The following is a 26,450-nucleotide window of genomic DNA, read 5'->3' as shown; positions in this document are numbered from 1 at the left end:
TTGTGGAGCTTATGGGGCATCTGACAACGTTCTGCTGTCTTATGTGAGAAATTCGGCACTGGGTTTTTTTTTGTTTTTTTTTTGGTGTGATAATTCCATCCACAATGATATCACTCTCATGAAAAACGTTTATGATTTGGAGATATCATTTTTGTTCCATTGTGCGGTGTTGCTTTCCTTCCGCTGTTGTTGTGACCGCTCTGTTACACGCATAATAATAATCGACATGAGTGTATCTTTTATTTTTTATCATTTGTGTCACCACTTAATGAATGAATTATTATAATTATTATTTTTACTCTATGAATACCTTTTTTTTTTCTTTGCAATAGTTGGCCAGGTATTTAACCCGACAAACATCATAAATATTTCTCATTTTTAGAATGGTAATATATACAATTACTTATAGCTGACTAACATCTTAGCCTAATAAATACAACAAATATATGCACTGTTGTTGAATTTATAATTAAAGTTGTTTATTGTGTGAGTATGATCAAATAATTAACTGCATCATTAATAAGGTGAATTAAATAAGTACAATGCATTTGACGTAAAACAGTAATTTTAATGATGTATCTCATTTCTGTCAGAAAATCTGATCATGAATATCATGAATTAAAGAACCAATATTTCGTGAAATAAATCAAATGTTTAATGTCTGTGTAAACAAGTGTATTTTACAAATACTACTTGTATTCTGTAATTTACAAACAGATCAATAAATATTTCATGTGATGAATAAAAATAGGTAAATTGTGCACATAAAAGAATAAATGACAAATTTCATTTTTTAATAGCATTATTCTGAGTTAATTAACAAATTGTTTCATAAAATAAATCAAACATTGTTTAACATTTATGTCACAGATTGAATCTGATATTTTCCGGAACATTGAATGATGTCACAAAAAAATTTGTTTCTTTTACAAATAAAATAATCAATTATGTTCATTTTAAATTTTTACGATTTGGAATGAATTGAATTAGAACTATCCAACTTTTTGATAAAAGAGTTAAAAAAATAATTTATTGTATTTTGTATAAGTGTATATATGAATGCGTCTCTTTGACTCAATTTTTTTTTTGACAGCTGTATGATTGTGCCTCATGTCCCACGTGTGGTGTGTGAGTAGGTTGCGGGGGATGTCTCACGCAGCATTACGGAAGCTTTTTGCAGTCCAGATGCATAAATTGCTCAACTCTTGCGTTTTAAACCCTCTAATGTATTCTAATGTACTCTAATGTATTCTGATTCGCCACCGACTTTCCCCGTGCGCGTCCTCCCCTGGTTTCCGCCGCGTTTCCGTTCTATTTGCGACTGAACCCGACTAGCTCCACTTCATTTGAGAGACACAAAGCTTCTCCCGTCGCCTTATTTGGTGAGTGGGATATTGGCTAGATAACAAGAACAATGGCACAATAACAAGAGGAACTCGGAGCTTAGTGGAGGGTTTTTAATCTTCCTGCTGTTGTTCGGCAATCGGTGTGTAAAAATGATCGTCATTTTGTAAATTCTACCTCAACTCAACTCAACTCAACTGTATTCATCGAGAACTTTAAAACATCCACCGCTGTATACAAGGTGTTGTACATGGAGCAAATACCATGTATACAACAATAAACAATAAAACAATAAATGAATAACAAAGACAATGGAAAGCACAAAAACAGTCAAACTAAAATCAAGTCTGAGTCATGCTGAGTCAAAAGCCAAAGAATACAAATGAGTTTTGAGACGATTTTTTAAAGATGGCCAGTGAGGGGGCTTGCCGAATGCTCCGTGGGAGGTCATTCCAAAGAGAAGGACTAGCAACAGAAAAGGCTCGGTCCTCTCTGAGCCTCAGTTCTTGGTACCTCTAATAATGTCTGGTCCGCAGACCTGAGGCACCGGGCAGGTGTGTTGGGGCGGAGGAGCTGAGAGTTAAGGTGGAGCGAGGCCATTTCAAGATAAGATAAGAAAACCTTTATTTGTCTCACAATGGAGAAAATCCAAATTCACAGCAGCCAAATTATGAAAGATTTGAAAACAAATAATAGGATCTTAAAAAGAACTCTAAAATGTAGAGGGAGCCAGTGAAGGGATGCCAGAGTAGGAGTTATGTGCTCCCTCTTACGAATACCAGTTAAGAGGCGAGCAGCAGCATTCTGGACCAACTGGAGACGCTTCATGGAGGATTGGCTGACATCCAAAGTATTACAGTAATCCATTCGGGCTACCTATGAATACACTGAATGAAGTGTTTTGAGGACAAGGATGCAGGCAATCACAATAGTGTCATGGATGTGCGTCATGGGTTGGACCTAAAAAGCAGGGAGGCAGGAGAAGCAGGGTACGCCGAACCAAATGAATTCCCAAAAAATACTTACAGGGGAACACTGGAAAAAGGTAACAAACAAACAAAAACCTATGACCAAAAATGACAAATGACAGCGACAACAATCCGACAAAAGACTGTGAAAGAACCCAAGGGAACTAAATCCAAGCAAACTGACGAGACAATGGAACAGCTGGACAATACACAAAAGGGTTGAGGGAGCTGATTGGTTGACACAAGGGACCCGGATGACAAGAACAGATGGCAACAAAACCAAACAAAGAAACAAAACTATCAAACAAAACCAAATGTAATCTGAACAAAAACAGAATCACGGCACAATACATTTGTCAAATGATGATCAGAGCTCGCAGGGGACATGTGATGGAAAGTTGTCTTTTTAATTGCTCGCATAAAAATAGTCGGCTCCCTTGAGTGCCTGCCCACCCATCAAGTGTGAAATTACACAACCAAACAAATCTTTTTTTGTGATCCGTGTATTTCCCCCAGAATGGGTCTGTGAGCGACCCTTGTCGCAATTTTGCCAAACTTCCTCCGCCCATGACATGGCGACTAGGCTGGGTGAAGATCCTATATTTTCAAGTGATGGACAGACGACACGGAAACGCTATCGTAACAAAGCTAAAAACTGAGCAGATTTGCAGTCTTGTTGGATGCGCAAATTAGGTTTAGCTAACAGTTTTATCAACTCGCCACAAGTCATGATAATCTGTCAGTGATTGAGGCCCGCTCATCCCAAAATAATTATAATATAAAAAAATCATTTACAGATTATTTGATTGATAAAAAATGCATTGAAACTGAGTTGTCTATGTCACTTAAAAATCGAAATAGTCCATAAAAATAACAATTGTCATGCAAAACCGAGATCTCTGTATCTTAGCTTCTGTGTTTAGATTGCCACTTGAGCAGAGCAAAATGTTTGACCAGTAAAAATGGGGGGTGGGAGATGGTCTTTGAAGGGGGGGGGGGTGATCCATAACGAGCCTCTTTTAACATATCAACAATTCAACTTTTTGCTTTGTGGTGGCCTCATTTTTCATTTGGCAGATTTTCACTGCTGATGTCGTGTAAAAGAGCAATATTTGTCTTTTGGATTAAATAAAACGGAGAGTGGGGAATTATTAAACGCAGCCTCAATAAACCCCGTGAAGGCCGCATTAAAATAGACATTATTAATAATAGCCTATATATTTTTTTTTAAATTTCCCCATACCCTCCAGCTTCAGCTATATTGCAGACGGTTGTTTGTGAAATATCTGCAGAGGCTGATTACGTTATCTCGCTGCTTTTTATGCAAGTCATGTTTGACTTTGAAGAGATTGTCCCACTGTGTCTCGCAAGTGCATGCAGACTTTCTCATTCTCTTGCTCTAATTCATGCTAAGAACACTGAGCGTTTGCACATCGCAGTACCGGTTGCGATTCTGTGAGAGGGACATTGTTTCCAATTTTTACTGGTTTATGTGCTGGGTTTGGGGACTACCCGGCTGCGAGTACTACATTGAATTTTGAGTCTTTGGTGAGATGCAAAATTGCTTGCAACTTTGCACGCAGCTCCTCCTCAAAACTCTTCTCACTCGCCCGATGACTATACGTTTAAATATCTCATATCCGGCAAAACCTTTCTTCAAATTGAACATACGTGGAATGTGGAAGGAAGAAAACTCTTGCAAACTCCACACGGCAAGGTCGGCGCTGAGAATCGAACACCGACCCTTCGATTGTGAGGCAGGCGCGCCAACCACTAGGGCGATCCAGCGGAACGATGTCCTTCGCAAAAGATCAGAATCGTCAGTCTAGATGGGATCGTAACCATTTCCCTCCTGTCGAAATATAGATCGAATAGATAATAATACATCAGAAGGCCGTACATTATAAAACAAAATTATATGATTATCCTACAAAGGCTTGAGAGAAGATTGAAATTATTTAAATGCTGCAAACTGGGATGGGATTGTGTCCTGCTATAGCCTCCGGCAACTGCAATCATTTCCCACCTGCTCCTCTCACACACACACACACACACACACACACACACACACACACACACACACACACACACACACACACACACACACTCGGCAGACGCGTTGTGAAGGTCATGGACGGAGGCGACCGCTGATGGCTATCCGCCTTTTACTCCCACGACAGCGGCCGGTTGCTGAGCCTGGAGGACGGCTCGTCCTCGGGAGGACGCGACGCGGAGGGCAGCGCAGCCAAGCGGGAGGGGCCCAGCGACTATGAGATCTCCCTGGAGAACAAAAACAAACAGGTACGTCCTTCTCGGCCCGCCACGGGCGCCGTGCGATTCCTCTCACACACACAAGTGAAACCCTCTCACATACACGCCTAGATAAAATGCTCTCTCGCACCGTTGTGAAACGATTTACTGAAATTGTGTGTGTTAGACTGCAATAGCACACTGAAATTCTCTCACACATCATACTGAAACACTTTCATATAATATAATGAGCTGCTTTGATGCCTTACTGAAACAGAATGCTTTCACGCACCAAACTAAAGTGATCTCATATAATCTATTTAAATGTTGTCTTTTACTATATTGACATTCTCTCACACATCATACTGAAATACTCTGGCATGTCATACTGAACCACTCTCGAATTATACACCGACCAGCTTTGACACATCACACTAAAATGCCCTAATATGATATTTTGAGATGCTCTCACACATAATATGAAAGGCTTTTGCACTTTCATATACTACACTGAAATGTTCCTGCACATTTTCCTGACACTCTCCTATAAAATATACTGAAATATCCTCATGTCATATACACAGAGGCTCTCATATAATATACTAAAAGGCTTTCGTGTAAAGTACTGAAATACTGTCATGCATCATATTGAAATGTTTTCATATAATGTAGGATACATACATTTGCATATCATTAGTGAGTGATTGATCTTTTCAATTTGATGTGTGGAAAGCATTTTAGGATTTTATATGCATGCATTTTAGTGTGCTGTGTGAGTCAACTTTTTTTTATTTTGTCAATATTTTTCAAAATATTTTACACTATTATTTGTGCAACAATTCCTGTTTTTTGAAAAATGCTCACCCCATTTTTTAAAAGACTTTTCTGGGTTAAAATAAATAAATAATGGATGTCAGTTATACGCGGATTTTTGTTATTTGTGGGCAGGCCCGGTCTCGATGCCTCCGCGAATCGCGGGGTTCCACTTCAATCCTGAATTATGTCCGTCATATCGGGGTGTGTATTTCGCCCTGGGCAGGAGAGAGACGGAGCGACGTTTATATTTGAGCACGAGGGGGACTGGTGGTGAGGGTAGTGGGGGTGCGAGGATGACATTGCGTGCTGCAAAAGAAGAAGCCCATTCAGATCTATTTCTGTCTCTGTTGACATGAAAGAGAGAAAAAAAATGAACACCAGTGTCTCAACATCCACAGTGACGGGAGCATGAAAGATGCTAGGTTGCCATGGCAGCAGCTAATAACGGCTTCCGTGTGTGTGTGTGTGTGTGTGTGTGTGTGTGTGTGTGTGTGTGTGTGGGTGCGTGGGTGCGTGTGCATTTTTGTGGGGTGTTCTCATGATATGCGTCTGTCCTCCTTTTCCCTATCGGTCTGATTTTTCTTCTTTGCTGGAAAGTTTGGCAGTGGAACTTTTTTAAACAATTCCTTCGGCACGCCTGGTAATGACATCCAGTGCGAGCGCAAAGATAAAAATGATCAGTTTTGTTCACGTGATATATATTTAATCACCGATGTTTGCAAATGTTTGTATCAAGAAAATGTATGTGTAGTGTTAGGTGACTTTCACACCACTCCCCAAAAACTTACTCACTTACTCACTCACTGGAAATTCGAAATAAATTACCGATACTGATTTTATCGATCGTAGGTGAAATGCAACAAACATGCTAGCATGCCTGATACAGCGGCCACTGCACGAATTGTAGGCCACCCTGTCTGGTCCAATGGTCCAGAAAAATTTTTTTGGAGGAGGCCGGAACAGATTAATGGCATTTCAATTAATTTCAATGTCAAAGACTGATTTGATACATGATTGAAATAAGTTACGAGCCTGGAATGAATGAAACTCGTATGTTAAGATACTACTGTACAGTAAGCGCGCCCTGGCTCAATAAAGTTTGGAATACACTGCATGAGACAGATATAATAACCATAGGAACAGTGGTACATATATTGTTGATATCATCCGCCTTTTCAAGGCCCATTGAGGCTTTGAAAGGATAAAAAATACTGCTTATTTGTAAGTGGTTGCTAACATCTCCTCTCTCCACCTTCCTCTGTCCAGATAGAAGACCTGGAGCAGAAGTACGGAGGCCACCTTATTGCCAGACGGGCCGCCCGCCGCATCCAGACCGCCTTCCGTCAGTACCAGCTCAGCAAAAACTTCCAAAAGATTCGCAACTCACTCTCGGAAAGCAAGCTACCCCGCCGGATCTCCCTGCGCCAACCCAGCCCCTCGGGACGGAATCGCAATAGCACCCAGAGACACAGTTATTCCCTCCATCCGGGGGGCGGGCAGATCCCGCTTCGTTCCAAGACGCCGCCACCGCCGCCTTGTCGCTCCACCTCTCTGCCCCCGTCTCCCGCGTCCGCACCGGCAGCGGCTGCCCCTCCGACCGTGGGACCGACGCCCTCTCAAAGCCCCGGACCCTCGCTCTCACAGCTGGAGGACTGCTTCTCCGAACAAGTAAGATGGAGTTACTCGGTTTCTACACCAGAAATACGAATCCTGTTCATCCAAGTAACTGGAGTCTTTGCTGACTTTGAGAGGCAGGGCACAACCTGGACTGGTCACCGGTCAACCGACAAACAATTATTCACCCTCATTTAAACCTATGGACCATTTAGATGTTATCATAAGGATCAGATGAGCCATCTGCCTTTTGGCAAGAGAAGCAGGGCACTGAGGCACATACAGACAAACAACTTTTCATCCGTCCACATGTCGTCATGAATATACCGTATATTTGCCATTCGCTGATTGAATCACGTGATGACTTCCTCCCACATGAATTTTAAATCCGATGTTAACCAAAGCAAAAAAAAAAAAGCTTGTTTCAGCGGTTTTACCGCATGATCTAATTACGAAGACACTGTCGCTATTCGTTTAGACCTATTGGTCTTACAAAGGGCAGATAATTAGCGACTCTGCTCGGAGTAGGAGTCCAGTTTTGTCCTTTATTCTGCACCATTGTACTTCATCATGATGAGACACTGTTCTTTTTAAAATGTGCAGGTGTGTGTATCTTAATGTGTCAAGGTGACCAAAAAAAAATCCATCCATTTTTTTTTTTTTTATATAGCTCTTTTTCTCATGAGGCTAACACTAACATTGACATCTTCAGTATTGTTTTCGAGTCTTCCAACGACCACATTGATTTTAATGAGGATTTCCTGACTCCGAGGCAATTATGCCAACCACTATTCCACAATGTCTTCTAAAATGTAAAACAAATGAAGGAATACAGTTGACTTTGATGCTTTTTGGGACATTTCACCTGAGATTCAAACACAGATTTCCTCACTGGGAGCCACTCAGGCTCACCACTGCCCCACCATGACAAACCCTTATACTGCCCATGTACAAATTATCCTTTTTTTTTTTTTTTGCACTTTCAGCTTCACTCGCTGGCCCAGTCGATAGATGAGGCCCTCCGTGGTTGGAGCGTATCTGAAAGTTCGGAAGGCCAGGGCCTCCTCATGGACCCGGGAGCTCTTCGCGCCGCCGCCGAGAGCGCCTGCCTCCCCCGCAGCGCCAGCTCCCTGCTCATGGCCTTCCGGGACGTCACCGTCCACATCGACAGCAATAGTTCCTACACCATCTCCTCGGCAACCACCACCACCACCACCACCTCCCTGGGCAACGCTGGCGGCGAGGCGGGCAGCAGGAAGACCTCGCTCAGCGGGATGGGCCTCGCCGGTGGAGAGTCCGCCGAGGAGCCGGAGTTCCCCGCGCCTCCTCCCAGCGAGGAGCTGGAGAATTTGGATCCGGGGTCACGGAGGGGCTCGGCCGTGCCCGTCCCGGCGGGCGCCCTACCGGTGGACGGCATATCGGACATAGCCGGCTCCACCTCCACGTCTACCTCCACCGCCATCGTCACCTCGGCCCAGTCCGACCAGCAGCCCGCCCAGATTTACACCCAGTACCAGCAGTACCACTACACCCACCCTCAGCAGCTGGCGGCGGGCACCGGCCCAGATGCCCTCCAGGCGCTGGTGGTCTCCCTGCCCAGGGATCGATGCCAGGATCCAGCGTCCTGCCGCTCACCCACCCTCTCCACTGACACACATCGTAAACGGCTCTATCGCATTGGATTAAACCTCTTCAATGTGTGAGTGGAACTACAGTACACCCCCCCCCCCCACACACACACACACAGAAATGCACTCGTCTTTCTTCAAAGTACACTTTTTGCCCTGGGAGTTTCTTTTGTGGGAGAGGCTCACTACAGACAAGAAAATAAAGGCAAAGGCATCGAGGCGATAGAGGAGATATAAAAGAGAAGCGGCGGAGGGCATGCACAATGTGACAGGAGCCATAAATAGAGGGAGAGCACGACTGGCCTTTCCTTCTCATCATTACTATTAGTTATTGCGAATTAAACTTGATTAAGCAGCACGCATCGCTGACAGCCGCTCTGACCTGGACGCGTCCTCAAACTCTTGGACGCTCGGAGCATGAATGCACTCAGGTTTTCCTTTATTTCAAAAGCAATTTCTTCTTTCTGTCACGCACACGCATACGCACGCACGCAACGTAAGTATCCTTTTGAATGATCGAGCAGTTGCAAGCTCCCATATGAAAAAAAGCACCAACATTCCAATGCTACGCCGATGAAGTGTTTATAAATGGTTTATAAATAGGTTATACTTGATAAAGGTTTTAATGAAGATCAGCAAGACTGAAAAAGACATTTTCTTAGTTACATTACATTAAATACAAAAGCAAACATTTTCAAACACATTTGAAAATGTCGAAAGATTGTAATCTGCTGTTTCTACAGTTTCCTATTGCTCAAAACTCTTCATTATTACTCAAATAATTCCAAATGTTCAGTCCAGAAAATTAGCTTAATTATTATGACATGAATGTTGGTATTTTTTTCAGATTTTTTATTTTTGCCAATCTTATTTTTCTTTAGATTCAATGTTTTATTTTAACCTCTCAAATATGGAATCATCATGAATTAGCATATCTTTGTACTTTTAAACGGCAGTGGCTCACGTTTGACGACAAAAAGATTACGTAACTGAAACTCACCAAACAGCGAGCCCCGCCCTGCTTGTTGGTCAATATGACGTATATTTATGATATCGTGAACCTGTGTTTTTATTGATCGATTTTTCTTAACCGTTTGCCCCTTGTGGTGACAGCAACCCGGAGAAAGGCATCCACTTCCTGATCACGCGCGGCTTCGTGCCTGACACGGCCATCGGCGTGGCTCACTTCCTGCTGCAGAGGAAAGGCCTGAGCAGGCAGATGATCGGAGAGTTCCTGGGCAACAGCAAACTGCAGTTCAACAGAGACGTTCTTGAGTGAGTCGGCGCGCTTTTCTTCCGAAATGCAAAATGTCGTGTTAAATGTCTTCTGACACCATCGTTGTTGTTTGTCTAACATGGTGGGCGATACATTTCACTCTCGTTATATCGTATCAAAGGGAACGTTTTATGGCTCAAATGTTTCAACATTTTTTTTTTTACAATCGGAAATGCATGGAAACTTTTCGTCATTATTTCTTGCGCTCATTTCGAATCTGCCCTGGCTTTAACGCATCACAGGTTTTCATAATCGTAATAATAATAATAATAATAATAATAATAATAATAATAATAATATTTTTAATCAGCATCAAAAATATGTTTCGGGACACAAAAAGTACATCGTGGATTAAAATGTTGCCGTTGACCGATATTCATTGACAATTTGAATTGGTGATGAAGTGCTGCCTGCACAAGTGAAAATGCCATCTATACTCTGCAGTTTGCAATTGCTTTTTAAACTTGAGGCTCAACAAGAAACTTTGCCTTTTGTTGCCCTGGTAGCGAAAGCTGCATTATAGAGACGGGACTGCTCCCTCAAAACATGTATAGGGTGCAATGTGTGCAATGCGCTAATCAGCAAGTGCAGTGCGGCAACTTGGTGATGAAGCACTGCCTCCTTTAGTGAAAATACAATCCATGCTTTTACAGCCGCTTGCTTTTTTTTTCTTCTCACACTGCATGCACTCCTGCCTCATAACAAAAGCTCGACATTGACCTCGCAGTTGAGGGGGCAAGGTGAGCAGTGGCTTATTTGCATGCGACAGGACCGCACTTGCCACGCAGACTAATTTGCTATAATTCGGTGTCGGTATTTATTCATTCTTTATTCCAATTTTCGGACATTCAGATTAAAATAGAATCTCCTAGTCGCTAGCCTTTGTTTGGTTTCCCCAGTGGAGACGACTTTAGATTCAATCTAAATAATTCACCGCTGCTTTCTAGAGTCTTTGTAAGCCATTACCAGTTTTTATCTTTCAAGCAATTGAACCTTTGCCATCTTTCAAATGCTTCAGTGGGGATTGAAAAAAGGGTCAGAAGCAAAAAAAAAAAAAGTAAAGCAACAGAAAAAAGCCTGTTCAAAGGCAGCAAAAGAATGACAAGTGATGAATTCTGTTGGAAAAGGTCGTCATTTGCCTTTATTCAGTAATTCTCTGTTCCTTGCAGTACTTTTTGTACAATTATAAAGTGCGGTTCTCCTAACTTGAGCATAAAAACCAAGACTTCTTTTTTCATACCTTTATTACCATAAATTATGACTAGATTGTGTATGTTTCTGAAATTAAAACTTCATTTTTGAAAAAAAAAAAATTTTTTTCATTCATAAAAAAAATTCTTTAAAAAGTCCAATTTAATTTTTGTGACACTGCTATTATTATTATTATTATTATTTTCGATTTTTGCTTCTGTATTTAACAATTATGCAACCTGTAGCATTCTGTTTTATGAACAAAATACAACCCTAGTCTCGTACTGATGCGAATGAATTCTTGTAATTTGACAAATATTTTTCTCGTATCTTTCAGGCTTTTTCTTGAAGAAAAAAATACAACTTAAGTTCCTTAAAAGTAGAATTAAAGTTGTTATTGTAATAATACTTTATTTACATAACAATTTTATTCTTGTAACACTATACATATAGTTTTGTGGTAATATTACAACTTTATGTTCATAAAAAAAATGTATGTTGACCCATAAATTTACTTCTCATATTTCAACTTTATTTGAGGGAATTCATAATACCGTATTTTTTGTTGGAAAATTACAACTTTTTAAAAAAATCATACTTATAACTTTGCCGCTTTACTTCTCATAATCATTTCAAACGGCCCTGAAATGCACTTTTCTTCAAAAAGCTTCGATTTTTGCATCTATCCTTATCACATCCAGAATGGAGGGAGAATTTTGTTTTTCTATTTTTTTTTTTTTGCTGATGTTTTTGCCGCGACCTTTCCTTTCAACATTTTATCAGCGACATCATTCAAGTTGATGTTGGGATACCGGGCCAAAGCCATGAATTATACAAGACCTTTTGCAGGTTTAGCACTTCCCACTTTTATTGACCTGTGCATCGACAGCTATGCTGATATTCTGGCTAGCTGCAAGTAATAAGCATGGGTGCACATGCATTTGTAGTGAGATATAGCCGTAGAGTGAGCTACTCGACACCCTGGAGTTGAATTAGGTGCAGCTCCGCTACTTTTATCTTCAGATTTCAATCAGCCTTCCTCCATTTCGAGGGCCTCCAGGACTCATTGTCATGTTTTCAAAGTTGTAGAAGGGTGACCAAAAAAAAGTACATAAAAGCATATAATGAAGAGACTTTTTGGAGTTGTCGTGTTGCTGAGAGCCATATCAAATTGGAATAAAGAAGGCTGGGGGGTCGGGGGAAGCTACTTTGGATCTTAAGAGCTTTTTGTCAAATGTTTTCCAAGGTTAAGAATGAGCTGTGGCTTGTCTGCTGCATGACTGCAAAACTCTTCAAAAAAGAAATGGGAAGAGATCCTATCACAGGCTCCACAATGGAAGCTGTTATACAGTAGCTAGGAGATAGCTATATATTATTTTCCCTTCGTATATTATCCTAGAGTGAATCATTTACATCCTGTACTGCATCAGTCAATATAAAGTACCAAAGAACTTTATATTAATTGTGTTACGATGTTATGATGAAGGAAACACATTTGAAGAGCCATATAACATTGTCCCGGTATATGTCCAAATAGTTGGCCACTTAAATAAGAGCTCGAGTGTCAAACTCATTTTTGTAGCGGGCCGCATTGTAGTTACAGTTTGCCTTGGTGGGCCGTTATGAATTTTGGAAAACCATATCAATGTTTAATCCTGTCCACATATTACATACACAGCACACAACAAATTGATGAATAGCTACTTTTAAAATCAGAAGTCAAGAATCATGACTGTTATTGTGGATTACATATGACAATTTGAAATTTTGGTTCAGACTTTAGTAAGCATCATGGAACTTGACATGCTCGAGTTTCTTTCACAGGCCACATAAAATGAGGTGGCGGGCCAGATCTGGCCCCCGGGCCTTGACTTGTTCACCTGTGTCATAGAGAGCTTCAACATTCTACTAATGAAAGAAAAACCCACAGTGGTCACAGAAACAACTTGAACTTGACAAAAGCAATCATAAATACATATTTAATGGAAATTACCCAATGAAAAGGATTATGATTCAATGGGATTATTAAAAAAAAAAAACGGGGACTTTTTTTCCTCATTAAATAACTTTTTCTAATAATATTGCAGCTTTATTCTTGTCGAGGTACTCATCTTTCTCTTTGGATTCTTTACATTATACTTCAAGAAACACACTTTTTCTCTCATGATTGTAGAATTCTGGTCTTCAGCATTGGCCCGATTAGTCATCACGTACACGCTGGCATGCATAAATGCAAGACGATTTCATTCAAAATGCTCATGTTTTTATATCCGTCTTCACGTGAGGACCATCGAGGATGGAGGGACAGGCTTTTTGCTGAAGTTGTTGCTGAAATTGTCAAAATAGGTCACTACACACACACACACACACACACGCACACACACACACACACACACACACACACACACACACACACACACACTTGCGCACGCATGCGCACATACACACACATATTCCTGGATGTGCTGCTGCCATTGGCACATTCTAAGCCTTTCATGTACCTCTTTGAATGTCATTATGTGACTCGCATGTCTCGTATCTCCCACTGTCATCACTTTCCTCTTTCTGCGCTTGTGTGTGTGTGTGTGTGTGTGTGTGTGTGTGTGTGTGTGTGTGTGTGTGTGTGTGCGTGTGTGTGTGTCTTCCAGGTCAGTGCCTCAGTAATGGAAGTATATGACTGTAAGAGGAAAGTTTTGTCATCAGTGTGTGTGTGTGTGTGTGTGTGTGTGTGTGTGTGTGTGTGTGTGTGGGTGTGTGTGTGTGTGTGTGTGTGTGTGCGCATTGGCTCGGACGTAACTGCCCATGTCACCTCCTACGTGCTAAATTGTTTCTTCTATTTTTTTTTTCGCTCCCTGTGTGTGTGTGTGTGTGTGTGTGTGTGTGTGTGTGTGTGTGTGTGTGTGTGTGTGTGTGTGTGTGTGTGTGTGTGCGTGTGTGTGTGTGCGTGTGTGTTTGTTTGCTGGCAGCTGCGTGGTGGACGAGATGGATTTCTCGTGCATGGAGCTGGACGAGGCCCTGAGAAAGTTTCAGGCTCACGTGCGCGTGCAGGGCGAGGCGCAGAAGGTGGAGCGACTCATTGAGGCCTTCAGGTGAGAAGCTGGAGGCACTCCAACGAAACATTTTCACACGACGGGTTAAAAAACGGCAGCTGGTGCCCCCCCCCTGCATTTGGTATCCAGGCTGTCAAATAGAGATTGATTATTAAAATCGTGCCAATCGCAACAGACGTGATTTGCTTGTCGGATTTGGCTTGCTCTGGCCAACCAATCAGATGACAGAAAATGCTGACATCATCGCGATGCAATGAAGTGATGGGAATGAAGTAACGCAATTTAATTTTTCAAATATTAGACATTTCTTTGTTTTACTTTTTTTGGGGGGGATTAATATGTACATATAGATATACTTCATTTCAGATTGATATAGCTAGATATGTTTTTATAAAAAACAATCATAAAACATCTGTCGTCATAATGTAAATAAAGATGATATTGTAACTGTAGAAAATTAAGAAAATCACTGTTCATATTTAAATGTATACATATTTGATAATATATTCCAGTGTGTTCATGTAATGAACATTTTACATGTTATAGAATTTATAATACATTTTTGAATGTACATATTTAAAGACAAATTCGGAAAAAAAGTGTGAATCAGGAAACAAAAAAACATTCATATCAGGTGCCAAGCGTGGAGATTTTCACCGCCATAAAATGTAAGCTAACAGGAAATATTTTAAGATTCTTAACTGTCATACAAGTCTCAAAATAATTGAACCACAGTTAATACGAAGATGTATATGAATTGAAATATTTTTATGTTGTTATATAAAAAAAGATATTTACAACATGCATCTACGATACAAATTACAAATAGAGACAATATAGTGTAAAATTTATTCATTGAATGTATAACATTACAAGTACAAATAAAAACAAGAATGTTAATTTAAAATGGATTTGTTTGAATCTCATATTTTAGTCCACATACAAATAAACATTGAACAAAAAAAAAGAAAGTTATTTTGTACCGGTAATCTTTTCTTACATCATTGAAGAGTTGAGAATTCAGGAAAAACTATTAAGTGCCCAGACCGAAAGTGAGACATGAAGTGAGTACACCATTGTCACACGAGTGTATAAAGAAGTTCACCACTGTAAAAAAAAAACAAAAAAACAAAAGAACATTTTGGGACAGTCTTGCTAGTTGTATTGGAATACAACTCCTCTTAGTTCGTGTCAGTGAATTCCATGTAAAGTCTTCTTCCTCTCTCATTCATTTTCTTGTACTGCTTTACTTGATGTTGCACAGAATTTTAAAACTTTTAGGATTTTGACAGATTTTTTTCTACTTCCGGGATCTTTGAGTTCAGCGTTGCTCTTGGAAAACACAACAACATAAATCCATCACACGCTCACAACCAAAAGGGCACCTTCTTTTCTGCTTTGCCGCCGGCGACCGGTGCTTACATATTCTGCACTCAATCAAAAAAATAAATAAATTAAAGAAACATTTTAAAAAAGAAAGAGCAAAAGGATCTTTGATGTCATGTATCTGCCTTGGGGCTATTAGACATCCACATCCAGAGAGACATTTTAATAGCCCGTAAGTGCTTGTGAGAGGTCATGGTGACAGGTTGTGATGAGAGCCTCGCTCTGGTATCATTAACTAATTATTCTGATTGCCTGCAACCGTGGGTGAACTTGCCAAATCAAGCACCGAAAAAAAAATGATGTAGATCACTGAGCGTACAAAAATAGATGCTCGCTACTTCACAACAACCTCCTGGCGACACTTTCCAAACACATTGTTGGCAGGGTTTGGGTGTGTTATGAGGATGTGCTTCATCCAATATATTGTGGAATTTTTAAGCAATTCTTTTTACAGTATTCAGGCAGGTCTGAATTTAGAGTTGCACGCCTTCTATGTAGTGTCACGTTGTGCCTCAACATGCCAGTCATTACTGAGGTCCACTGGAACAGATGCAGCATAATTAAAAGCAACACAAAGAGGCAGAGAAGGTCCCCTGCTGAGCTCCGGTGATTGGAGTCGTTGCCACAGAGCAGAGAGATCATGCGCTACAAGCTCGCCAGTTTGATCTCTCTCCCATCTCAAATGTAAATTTTGACTCCTCTGTCCATGTTCCTTATTTGACGGTGGTAAATTGCTGTTTCTTTGTGGATTTTAGAGAATGTGGTTCACCAGAGTAAGCCATCATTGTTGGGTCAATTTGGTCGATAAACCTTTTGTTGTTCGCCTTGGTTTCTCTTGAGTCCACCTCTGCCTCAATGTCAAATGGTGTTCCGCAGGGTTCAATTTTGGGTCCCCTGCTGTTTTCATTGGATTTACTGCAGCTGGGGACCGTTTTAAGGAAGCACAGTATTTCCTTTTACTACTTCCCATATGATTGTCAGACCTATGTCCCGCAGAGGAAAAAGGGTACCGGTAAGAAATCAAGGCCTGGATGGCAGTGAACGTCTTAAATTTCACCGAAAAGAAAATGTAATGGTGTTTGGTCCCATTGGCGCCTTTGTTCATCCCACCCTGTTGACTTTGGCTCCTTGGTGCCTTATCTAAAGCCAACAGTCTCAAGATTGGTGCCGTTGGTCAGGCCATCTTTTTTTCCCTTAGGCAGATGGCTAAGGTAAAGCCTCTCCATGGAGCTCATAGGAAGGAGCACATAACTCCGATTTTGGCCTCCCTCATGGCTCCCTGTACATTTGAGAGGGGATTGAGCTTTTTCCATTGCCAGTCCCTCTTTTTGGACTGACCTCCCACAAAACATTAGGCTCTGTCCATCTTTAACCCTTTCATGCACCCTGTAACCTGATAACACGATAAGATGACCACTGTAGTAACCACTGTCCCTGAAATGGCTAAAATGTGTCTGAAAATACATTTTTATGATATGGCTTTTGACTCAGCATGAGACTGCAGTCCTGCCGTCATTCGTAAATGGCAGATTTTTGCCTTGCCTAGCTGCTGAGTCATGAGTGGAGAAACTCTGCGTGGGGGCAATATTATGTAGATTATCGCCACTGTTACATCACAATTCTGAAAAGCTCACTTACAAACACATTTTGGGAATTGGATAGCTCACAAAAGCTCTTCTTGGTTTTATGATTTCACACTTGATGAGTGGGCAGGAAATGCCGTGTCCTTCTTTCTATATTAGGCAAATTTAAGGCACTTTTCAATAACAATTTCCTTTCAAGAGATCAAGTGTAGTATTCACAGTGCCTTTATGCTGAGAGAAGGAAGTGAGCAAACAAATTTTCTGTGCAGCGCTGCCCTTGAAACGTCCAGGATGTGTCCACATGTTTCTCGAAGGGAAAAATATGAGAAAAATTGCTGCTGTGATTTTGGGTTGTGGATGTGCCACAGTCAATGTAATACACCGTGTGTGTCCTTTGTGCAGCAAGATAGGGTTTTTCTTTTATCATAACAAAAAATACATCAATACGGCGATAGTGAGTTCATGTTGTTTGATCGATCTTTGAAATGTACTCTATGGGGCTAGTTCCCGAGCATTAGCATCGGGAGCGACCTGGTGCCTGCAGGCCCCATGGGGGTAACTCTTAATTTAGTCTGTGTCACCCCGCTGCAAGGGCGTCGACCAAGTAAGGAATAAGTCTAAGGGGCAGCCGACTCTCTTCTGGCTGTGTAGTTGACAGTCATGCAGACCGCTTTCTCAATCTTTCTGGTATTAAACCTGTTGGACTTTGACTTGCGGTCCTCCGTTCTGGTCTTTCATATAACAAGCATTAAAGAAAAAGAACCAGCAGAAGCTAAGCCGGAATTTATGAACACCAAACTCCTTTGTAAGATGAGGATTTCCCCCACCCGCCCCCTGTAATGTATTTTAGATCATCTTTAGAGAAGAAAGGCGGTGGAGGGGAGAAGCAAATCATCATCGCACTTCTCCGCTCACTTAAATGCCAATCAGAACACTTCATCACATGTCGCCGAGTCATAGGTACGCGGGCCCTTTGGGTGGTGCACATTACACATCTGTCAACGGCAATCGCGGACCGCACTTTGTGAGCATAGGTCACAAGTGAGCGGGCCTTATCCGGATGTGGCGTGTGTGTTACGTAACGCTTGTTATGTCATCTGTGCGTGTGTGCGTGTGTGTGTGCGTGTGTGTGTGTGTGTGTGTGTGCGTGTTTGTGTGTGTGTTGCGCTGTCATCGTGGCGGAGGCCTCTTTGTGCCAGCTGGCATGATATGAAGATGCCAGGCCACTGTTGAAACAGACTGCTGACATAAGATGCGAAGCCAAGAGTGACGTTCACACGCGCACGTTGTTGCTGCTTATTCGCACAGCGGTGCATAAAACATGCACAAAGTGTGCGCACGTGGAGTCACGCGTTCAGTAGCGGAGCTCGCCTCTCCTCAACATTTTGCTGCATAGAACGTCAAGTAAATGAGTCGGGAAGCTGCGATATCACTGCATTTGCTCACTGGGTGAAACTAGAAGGAAAACGAGTTTGCAGGATTCTACAAAAGCTAATATTAAAAACAAAAATGTGTCAATAATTAAAGCGGCGAGAAGAGCTGCAGTCAGTAAATGAAGAATTTGATCACATCCTAAAAATATCCACACTCTTTCCTTTTTTGGCATCTGTTCCTCTTCTTTCTGCCCATCTGCTTTTTCTTTGACAATCGCACCATGTTTTTATGGTTCCATGAAAATGATACAGTATAGTAGACTGAAAAACCTGACACAGGTATGCAGTTTTTCTGTCACGGTACACGGTACTTAAGTAAATATGCAGTGTCCCAGAATCCTAAACGGTACGATCCTGTCAATTTACAACTCGAACCAAAAAGTATCATATTACTGCAAACTAACTTACATAAAGCCCAGCACAATTGTTTCATTATTGTTTGATTCATGTTTTTGGATGATTTGTGGAATAACTCAACACCTTGATAACAATGTAGAGTCACAGCAAAGTTGTCTGCAAACGTTGATGACATTAGCTTATATTAGCTAATGTTAGCTAGCCATGTTATGGTGAATATTAGCTACCCCATTATCAGATTTTATGGTTACGGATTTTGATGGTTGATAGATTTGATTAGCGAATATTAGCTAATGTTAGCGAGCCAGGGGATGTGGCGAATATCTTTCCTTCTGCCACATAATGAGAAACTGTCTCTTTACATCATAAACCGTGAAGTACTTTGTAGTCTGATGAAGAAAAAAAATGGAAAAAAATATTCCAAATGGAGCACTTCACCTTTTTTTCCTCCACTTTTGTCATTCAATAATTTATTTTATGTTTTAGCCATCCAACCACTTTCCCAAAAGCAATATGGTCATTCATGAACCGGAATGTAGCCTACAAACAGACTAAAGGACAAATCAACAATGGTAAACAAAACGGTTCAACTTACTGAGTGCCATTCTGGATGTCATTACTGATACTTTAAGCATCATGTTGTGCCACCCTGTGCTAAATACATTTAAAAAACAACATTAAAATAAAAAGCAATGTGCTCTCGTATTTATCCTCTGGTGTTTGTAGCCTCCGCGCTGGCGCTCGTCGTGATAAAAAGCCCCACTGACTCCCAGTGTGTAAACGCAAGTGACAGTCAAGGAGTCAGGGAGGTGCGAGCGAGACGTTTTGAAGACTGCGGGCAGCGACAGAGCAGACAAAGTGCAGCATCTCATCATGCTCGTGCGAGCCAACGTGACGGCGGGAGTGTGACTTCACCACCGATGGCGCAAACCGCTTTGCACTGTCAAACACGTCCTGTCAGCGCCGTTAATGGCCGACCGCTCCTGATTGTCAGACACCACTGACCGCAACCTTCCTCTTCTGCCTTTACAATTTTAAAAGATCTATTTTTTTTTTTTTTTTTTGCAAGGGTTTGCCTAAAGCACACGTTACCAGGTGCTGGTATTGTGCCTTTCCTCATATCCTAACCAGCTCACAATCCATATCTTAAAACAGAGAGAAACTGTGCTGTGATAGCAATGATAAAAGCCACGAGCCATGAAGTCAGGGGGCCACTTCATTAGGTTAGATTGCGCTTCAGGAACCACAAAAAAAAAAAAAGTTTGGAGATGTGTTTCTAATATTCAGTGGAAGCCTGCAGGTGGAACTCAAGAGAGCTAGGCTGAATATTAAAGCATTTTCCAGAATTATTTAATGCAGGAGTAAAACAGTTTTGACCAAAGCCATCCAAATAAGTGAAAAGTTGAATTTGGCAGACTCCATTTTATTGCAAAATTGAGGGTCGAGTCACTGTATCGATGCTGGATGCTTTTATGTTGATTCAAATGTGATGTAGAGAGTAAGGACCTTTTTATAATTACCCTCATTCATTGAGCACACGTGTGAGTAAGTGTTGATATCTATTTATGTTGTGTCTTTTTCTATCCCCTCAGCCAGCGCTACTGCATGTGTAATCCTGATGTGGTGCAGCAATTCCACAACCCTGACACCATCTTCATCCTGGCCTTTGCTGTGGTCCTCCTCAACACTGACATGTACTCGCCCAACATCAAACCGCAGCGCAAGATGGGCCTCGACGACTTCATACGCAACCTCAGAGGTGACAGTCATGTACAGTACGCATACATGCAGCGCGTCAAATGTCAGGGTTTTGGGATGTAGAAAAATGAAACCACCATATACAATTTCAAGATTTTTTTTCTGCCGTTGATGTGACCTATAACCTGTACAATTTAGTTGAATTTTTTATATATATTTTCTTGCGTGAAAGATTAAAAGAGCAACTGAAAAAAATGTGGCTACACACATATGCTCATACTCATGACTGGAATGTGACTGTGTTCGGAATTAAGAACAAAACATAGTCCTATGCCCCGTAAGTCATTGCCTGTTCACCTGAAGTGAAAGTCTCCGGGCTCTCCTCGCTCTCCTGGTGTTCCATGTCAGATATTTCTTCAGCTCCTCGGGTTCTGCCCCAGAGAGCGTGCCAATTAATTGCGCCTCATTGCGATTTAACGATACGAGCTGGTATTTTCCACATGCGTCTCATCACCTCCGCTCGCCTGGCAGCGCTTTGACTTCTATTTACCTTTGCTCAACAACACTTTTTCTTCAGTCAACAGTGGGCTCCAGACAGCCAGTTCATTGTCATGGAAACCAGGGAAGAAAACGATTAAGTGCAGCCATCCTGCATGGTGCGGCTGTGAATGGCCTGCATTTTGGGCACCGCAGGGGCACTCATTTGACGATCTGTTTGTCTGTCTGTCTCACTGTCTCTTTGTCCTTCCATGTATGTATCGCCATCTATTAGTTTGACGGTGGTTTGTGTAAGGTAGATAGGGAAAGTTAATTCCCAAGCCTTGAAAAAAAAACATCCTCTATATTCTTTGTGAGACAGTCCACGATTTATAAATGTCCTTGCAAGCAGCATCCGGCAAACAAAACAATTTGGTCAGACACTTACTTTTTCCCTCTCATAGCTCAAGCTCTCACAATCTCATGAGATCCCAATCGATGGGAAATAAGAAGCTTTTAAATGGTCCTTCACCTGGCCTTGCAGACGGTATTGTTCAAAATGAGTCAGGCAATTTTTTTTTTTTTTTTTTTTTTGGGGCACCTCTGCTCTTTCAGGTGTGGACGATGGAGCTGACATCCCCAGAGAGATGGTGGCTGGCATTTATGAAAGGATCCAACAAAGAGAGCTGCGATCCAATGAGGACCATGTTACCTATGTGAGCCGCGTGGAGCAGTCCATCCTCGGCCTGAAGACTGTAAGCCTTGCGAAACTCTTATCTATCTATCTATCTATCTATCTATCTATCTATCTATCTATCTTTCTATCTAGCTAGCTAGCTAGCTAGCTAGCTAGCTAGCTATCTCTCCAGCTAGCTACCTACCAACTACTTTGCTAGCTAGCTACTTTGCTTGCTTGCTGACTCTCGACCCATCTATCTACTACATCTGACCAAAGGACTGACTTACCGCCCAGTCTACCAACCTATCTATTTACCTACCTATCTACCAAGAGTGTAACAAAAATGATTTGAATCATAAAATTGGTTCTGATTTAAGATATGAGTAGTGCATCGAATCAAAACAAATGATTCGACTTAAAAATATATTGAGATACGTATCGAATCGAGTTTTATTGAAAGGAGACATCTTTGTAGGGAATGCCACATTTACGATAACCTAACTGACACATTTATTCATATTGTAAAAAAATTGGAACAACAAGAAACTCATTTTATCATACTCTTGCAAACTCAGCCGTATCGTATCGAATCAAATCGTTATCCCACTGAATCAAACCGAGTTGTTCCATTTTCAAATAAAACATCCTTGAATCGTATTAATTCCTCACTTACCTACATATCCCACTGATGACCAACATACGAACATGATGACCTACTTGCCTACCTTCTTCCTAACTTATCCCCGCTTTTCTCTTCCACTGCCCCTGCGCAGATCTTGGCTGTACCTCACAGACGTCTTGTGTGCTGCTGTCGTCTGTTTGAGGTTCCCGATGCCAATAAACCTCATAAACAGAAACTGTCACAGCTCCAGAGAGAGGTCTTCCTCTTCAACGACCTGCTCTTGGTGAGCACGCTCCAAAACATGTGATGCATATCAGCATTTCAGCTCCATGTTGTTTTATTCATCCGAGCGTCTTTCCGACATTTCAAACATATTTGGGTGCGTCTCCAGATCCTGAAGCTGTGCCCCAAGAAGAAAAGCTCAGCTTCTTACACCTTCTGCAAAGCGATGGGTCTCCTGGGAATGCAGTTTCACCTCTTCAGCAATGAATGTACAATGAATTCGTACTTGCACATCAGACACACCTGCATAATGTAAACCATAAACTACAGTGGTACCCTGACTTGCACTCTTAAAACTGCTGAATTAAGAGTAAACCAAACTGGGTGAAATAGCTAACCCAGCGCGAGACTCAAAGGGGACATGACCATCAAACATGGCCACATAGAGTCTTCGTACCTATTTCTGATAGCAGTATATTTGGGTACATTTGCCCAAATATCCACAGGAAATGAAAATGGCCGACTTCTCGTCTCATTGCAAACATGGGTTTTGTAGACTTTTTCGTGCGTTCCGTTATGGTCGAAATGTCCAACCAATTTCACACGGATCAGCGTAATTTATTGTTTATTGTTTAAGGTGGGATCCCCCATTAGTTTTCGCCCTGGTGAAGAAATTATAGACAAGTGAAACAATATTCTTTCCAAAATCAAAATGAGAGTAATCCTCCACCTAAACGTCACAAAAAAAAAAAAAAAAAAGAGTAAATTAAGCTAACATCCTAGTAGCTGCTTGTACCACCTATCATTTCAGGATCCATTCAGTTTTATGTAAGGAGGTAAATGGGAGGCACTACTTCCACCTACGTACTTCGCATTGAATAAATACATCGTGTGTTTTTGTTTGGCACCAGACTACGCCCATGGCATCACCATGCTGAGCCCGTTTACCTCCGAGAAGAAGCAGCTGGTCAGCTTTTGCTCGCCAAGCGGAGAGGAGCTGCGGAAATTTGCCGAGGAGCTGCGAGAGGCCATTTCCGAAGTCAATGAGATGGAGCACATACATATCCAGTGTAAGGCTTGTAGAGGTGGCAAAACGTACACACACGCTGTACTTTAGTACCCGCTGGTCAGCTACCTACAGTTTGTTCTTGTTTTGGTTCGGAATGTGGAGATGCAATTTGGCAGCTGTTCAGTGCAGGATTGAATCTAGTGTAATGGGATACAATGCCTTGGCCACCACAAAATCTCGACATTCCTTAACTATTTGTCTTATAACCTTCTTGGTTGGAAACATTTTTCTGTCTGTGACCCTTAAATGAAAATTTGGACACACCCATGCCTTAAGTAAAAGTGTAAAGTACAGACTCTGAAATGTACTTCCTGAAATCAAGTTTAAAGGGCATCAGAAAAACAAACAAAACAAAAAAGGCACATATACTGGTAAAATCGACTTGAATAAAGCCACAGAATAGTGAATTTGTTACTTCCCGCCGCTGAAGATGTGACAGCCATGCACTGGAATGTGTACAGTATATAACTCACAGTTGTGTTTGTTGTCTTGTGTTTTTAAGGGGAACTGGAGAGGCAACAGGGCATCCAGCCTCACAGCATACACACAAATGGCGGCCAAGTGGACGCGCACACGGGGCACGGATCCCCCTCAGGTGCAAAATAAAATCCCTTCATCCATTTTCTAGAGCCCTCGTCCTCATTAGGGTTACGGGAGACCTGGAGCCCATCCCACTTGATTGTGGGTGAGAGGCAGGGTCCACCCTGGACTGGTCGCAAGTTGCAAGATATGCAGACAACCTTTCACACTCAATATGTCGCCTTCAAGCAAGATTCAGTACACTTGACCTGGGAATGGTTCCATTGTTGGGTCATGTGACTTACTCAATTCTTGATTGACTTTTTATTGAAATTCTGTTGATTGCTTTTAAAAAAAAAAAATGGAAATTTGGGCTGGGCCAATGCGAGCCAGCGACTAAACGTCGCAATGTTTTCACTGAGGGTCAATATTGAAACGTGTATTTATTTATTTTTTGCCCCCCCTCCCCCCCAAAAAATAAGGCAAACAATGGAAGTGTTCCCCCCACCCAGGAAGAAAAACCATCCAGTCCTGCCATCTTTTGTGATCTACAGGGTAGCACATGTTATGTTGGGTTTTTAAATGACAAGATTTTACAAACTAAAAGATGCGACGTTCGCCGTTACACTTGATGGAACTTGTTTGTCATTACGTGGCAAAAGAGAGTCTCCAGACGCTCCCGCAATTGTGAGAGACCAAATAAAAAAATGTACCCCCAAAAAAACTGTTCCCCTCTCACATGCCCTAAATACATTTCAAATAATTACAAACACACCAAAACGTATTAAAACACACTTTTTCCAAGTATTCCTCAGTGTCCGTTCTCTTTCTCTCACTCACTCACGGGTCTCCAACATCTGCAAATCGTGCTTTTGATATTCTGAATTGCGTCTAATTGATGTCTTGCGTGCTCCGACAGGTCAGCAGGACGTGTACGATAAAAGCGGCAACAACAACGCTGTGGAGGTGAGTGCCAAAACCACTCTTGTCTCCCTCAGGTAAGTGTGTGCTAGTTCATCTCCGGAGTTTGCTTCTCTGTGAACGTGTGTGTGTGTGTGTGTGTGTGTGTGTGTGTGTGTGTGTGTGAGACTCAAAAAGACGAAACGTCGTGCTTGGCTTTAACAATAATAATAATAATAATAATAATGACAATAAAAAAGCATAAAAGCTCCGCCGGAGGCTCATCACTAAGGATAGAAAGGGCGCCGAGAGGCCTTGGAGTGGATCAGCCGCCAATCCCGCTCCGGAGAAAACATTCGTTCCCCATCAGCTGCTGCTAAGCCTTGACGAGGGAAACATAAGACAGCCTGTGTGTGTGTGTGTGTGTGTGTGTGTGTGTGTGTGTGTGTGTGTGTGTGTGTGTGTGTGTGTGTGTGTGTGTCCACCGTGATTGTTTGTCGTCCTTTTCACCGCTTGTCTTTCTCCTGCCTCAGCCAGTCCTTTTGAGACATGTCAGTCGGTGTGTTAGGGAGGCACCACGCCCTCGGTGTCACTTTTTCCCTCGATCTTCTACCAACACCCCCCCTCACCTTCCCACAAAACAACCCACCCCCTCCCACCTCTACTCCTCCCCCCCACAGCCTATCCACTTTTTCCAGGACAGTGGTGAGAGTTTGGATACGGTGTTAATTGTTTTGACTGTATGCAGTAATCCCCCGCTGTTTCAAGGGGAATGCGGACTGAGACCGACTGCAAATAAAAATTCAGTTGAATAACTGCCTATATATTGATGTATTAAAACCATTATGACGAGCGTTTTACACAGCATCCCAACTTTTAGGAATCGGGTTAAAAAAATGTCCTGAAATATTTAAAATGTAACAAAGTTCAAATAAAATTGTAATTTGAATACAACTTTTTACTCTATTTACATGTTTCAATTTTGATCTCTTAATTAAAAAAAACAGCTCATTCAAAACTTAATTACGATTTGTTGAATTTTTGGGACTGTAAAATGCGGAAATACCTGTGTATCCCATTTCGTGACTTTTGTGATGAAATATTAAAACATCAAACTTTTCTTCCTGCGCTCTTTTGTGAGTAACATTGTGTATAAATTTATTTGGTTTTGGTGGACATTTTACAGAGCATCCACACTTTTTGGAGTCAGTCTTATCAGAAATATACATACAGTATATACACTGTATGATTGTAAAGGCGAGAAAGCGTGTGCCCGTGCGCGTGTGTGCCCGTGTGTGTGTGTGTGTGTGTGTGTGTGTGTGTGTGTGTGTGTGTGTGTGTGTGTGTGTCGCACGCGCTCTCTGTGCG

At 41.7% G+C, this 26,450-nt stretch overlaps 1 protein-coding gene across 3 annotated transcripts in view; it reads left to right on the top strand.

The window, feature by feature from the left end:
• The window catches only part of iqsec3b (IQ motif and Sec7 domain ArfGEF 3b), a 39,929-nt gene that overhangs the window by 10,458 nt on the left and 3,021 nt on the right, over positions 1-26,450 (top strand). For all 3 annotated transcript variants that reach the window (XM_019890357.1, XM_019890356.1, XM_019890358.1), the window contains 12 exons: positions 4,493-4,613; positions 6,645-7,046; positions 7,979-8,691; positions 9,734-9,895; positions 14,054-14,176; positions 20,489-20,655; positions 21,687-21,826; positions 22,524-22,655; positions 22,764-22,863; positions 23,506-23,664; positions 24,166-24,258; positions 25,102-25,148. In XM_019890357.1, coding sequence (XP_019745916.1) covers positions 4,493-4,613; positions 6,645-7,046; positions 7,979-8,691; positions 9,734-9,895; positions 14,054-14,176; positions 20,489-20,655; positions 21,687-21,826; positions 22,524-22,655; positions 22,764-22,863; positions 23,506-23,664; positions 24,166-24,258; positions 25,102-25,148 — 2,359 coding nt within the window. The remainder of the gene's footprint in view (positions 1-4,492; positions 4,614-6,644; positions 7,047-7,978; positions 8,692-9,733; positions 9,896-14,053; positions 14,177-20,488; positions 20,656-21,686; positions 21,827-22,523; positions 22,656-22,763; positions 22,864-23,505; positions 23,665-24,165; positions 24,259-25,101; positions 25,149-26,450) is intronic.

The sequence above is a fragment of the Hippocampus comes genome, unplaced genomic scaffold (assembly GCF_001891065.2).
Source record: "Hippocampus comes isolate QL1 unplaced genomic scaffold, H_comes_QL1_v1.1 scaffold88, whole genome shotgun sequence".
NCBI lineage: Eukaryota > Metazoa > Chordata > Actinopteri > Syngnathiformes > Syngnathidae > Hippocampus > Hippocampus comes.
This window is presented reverse-complemented; position numbering and strand designations above follow the sequence as displayed.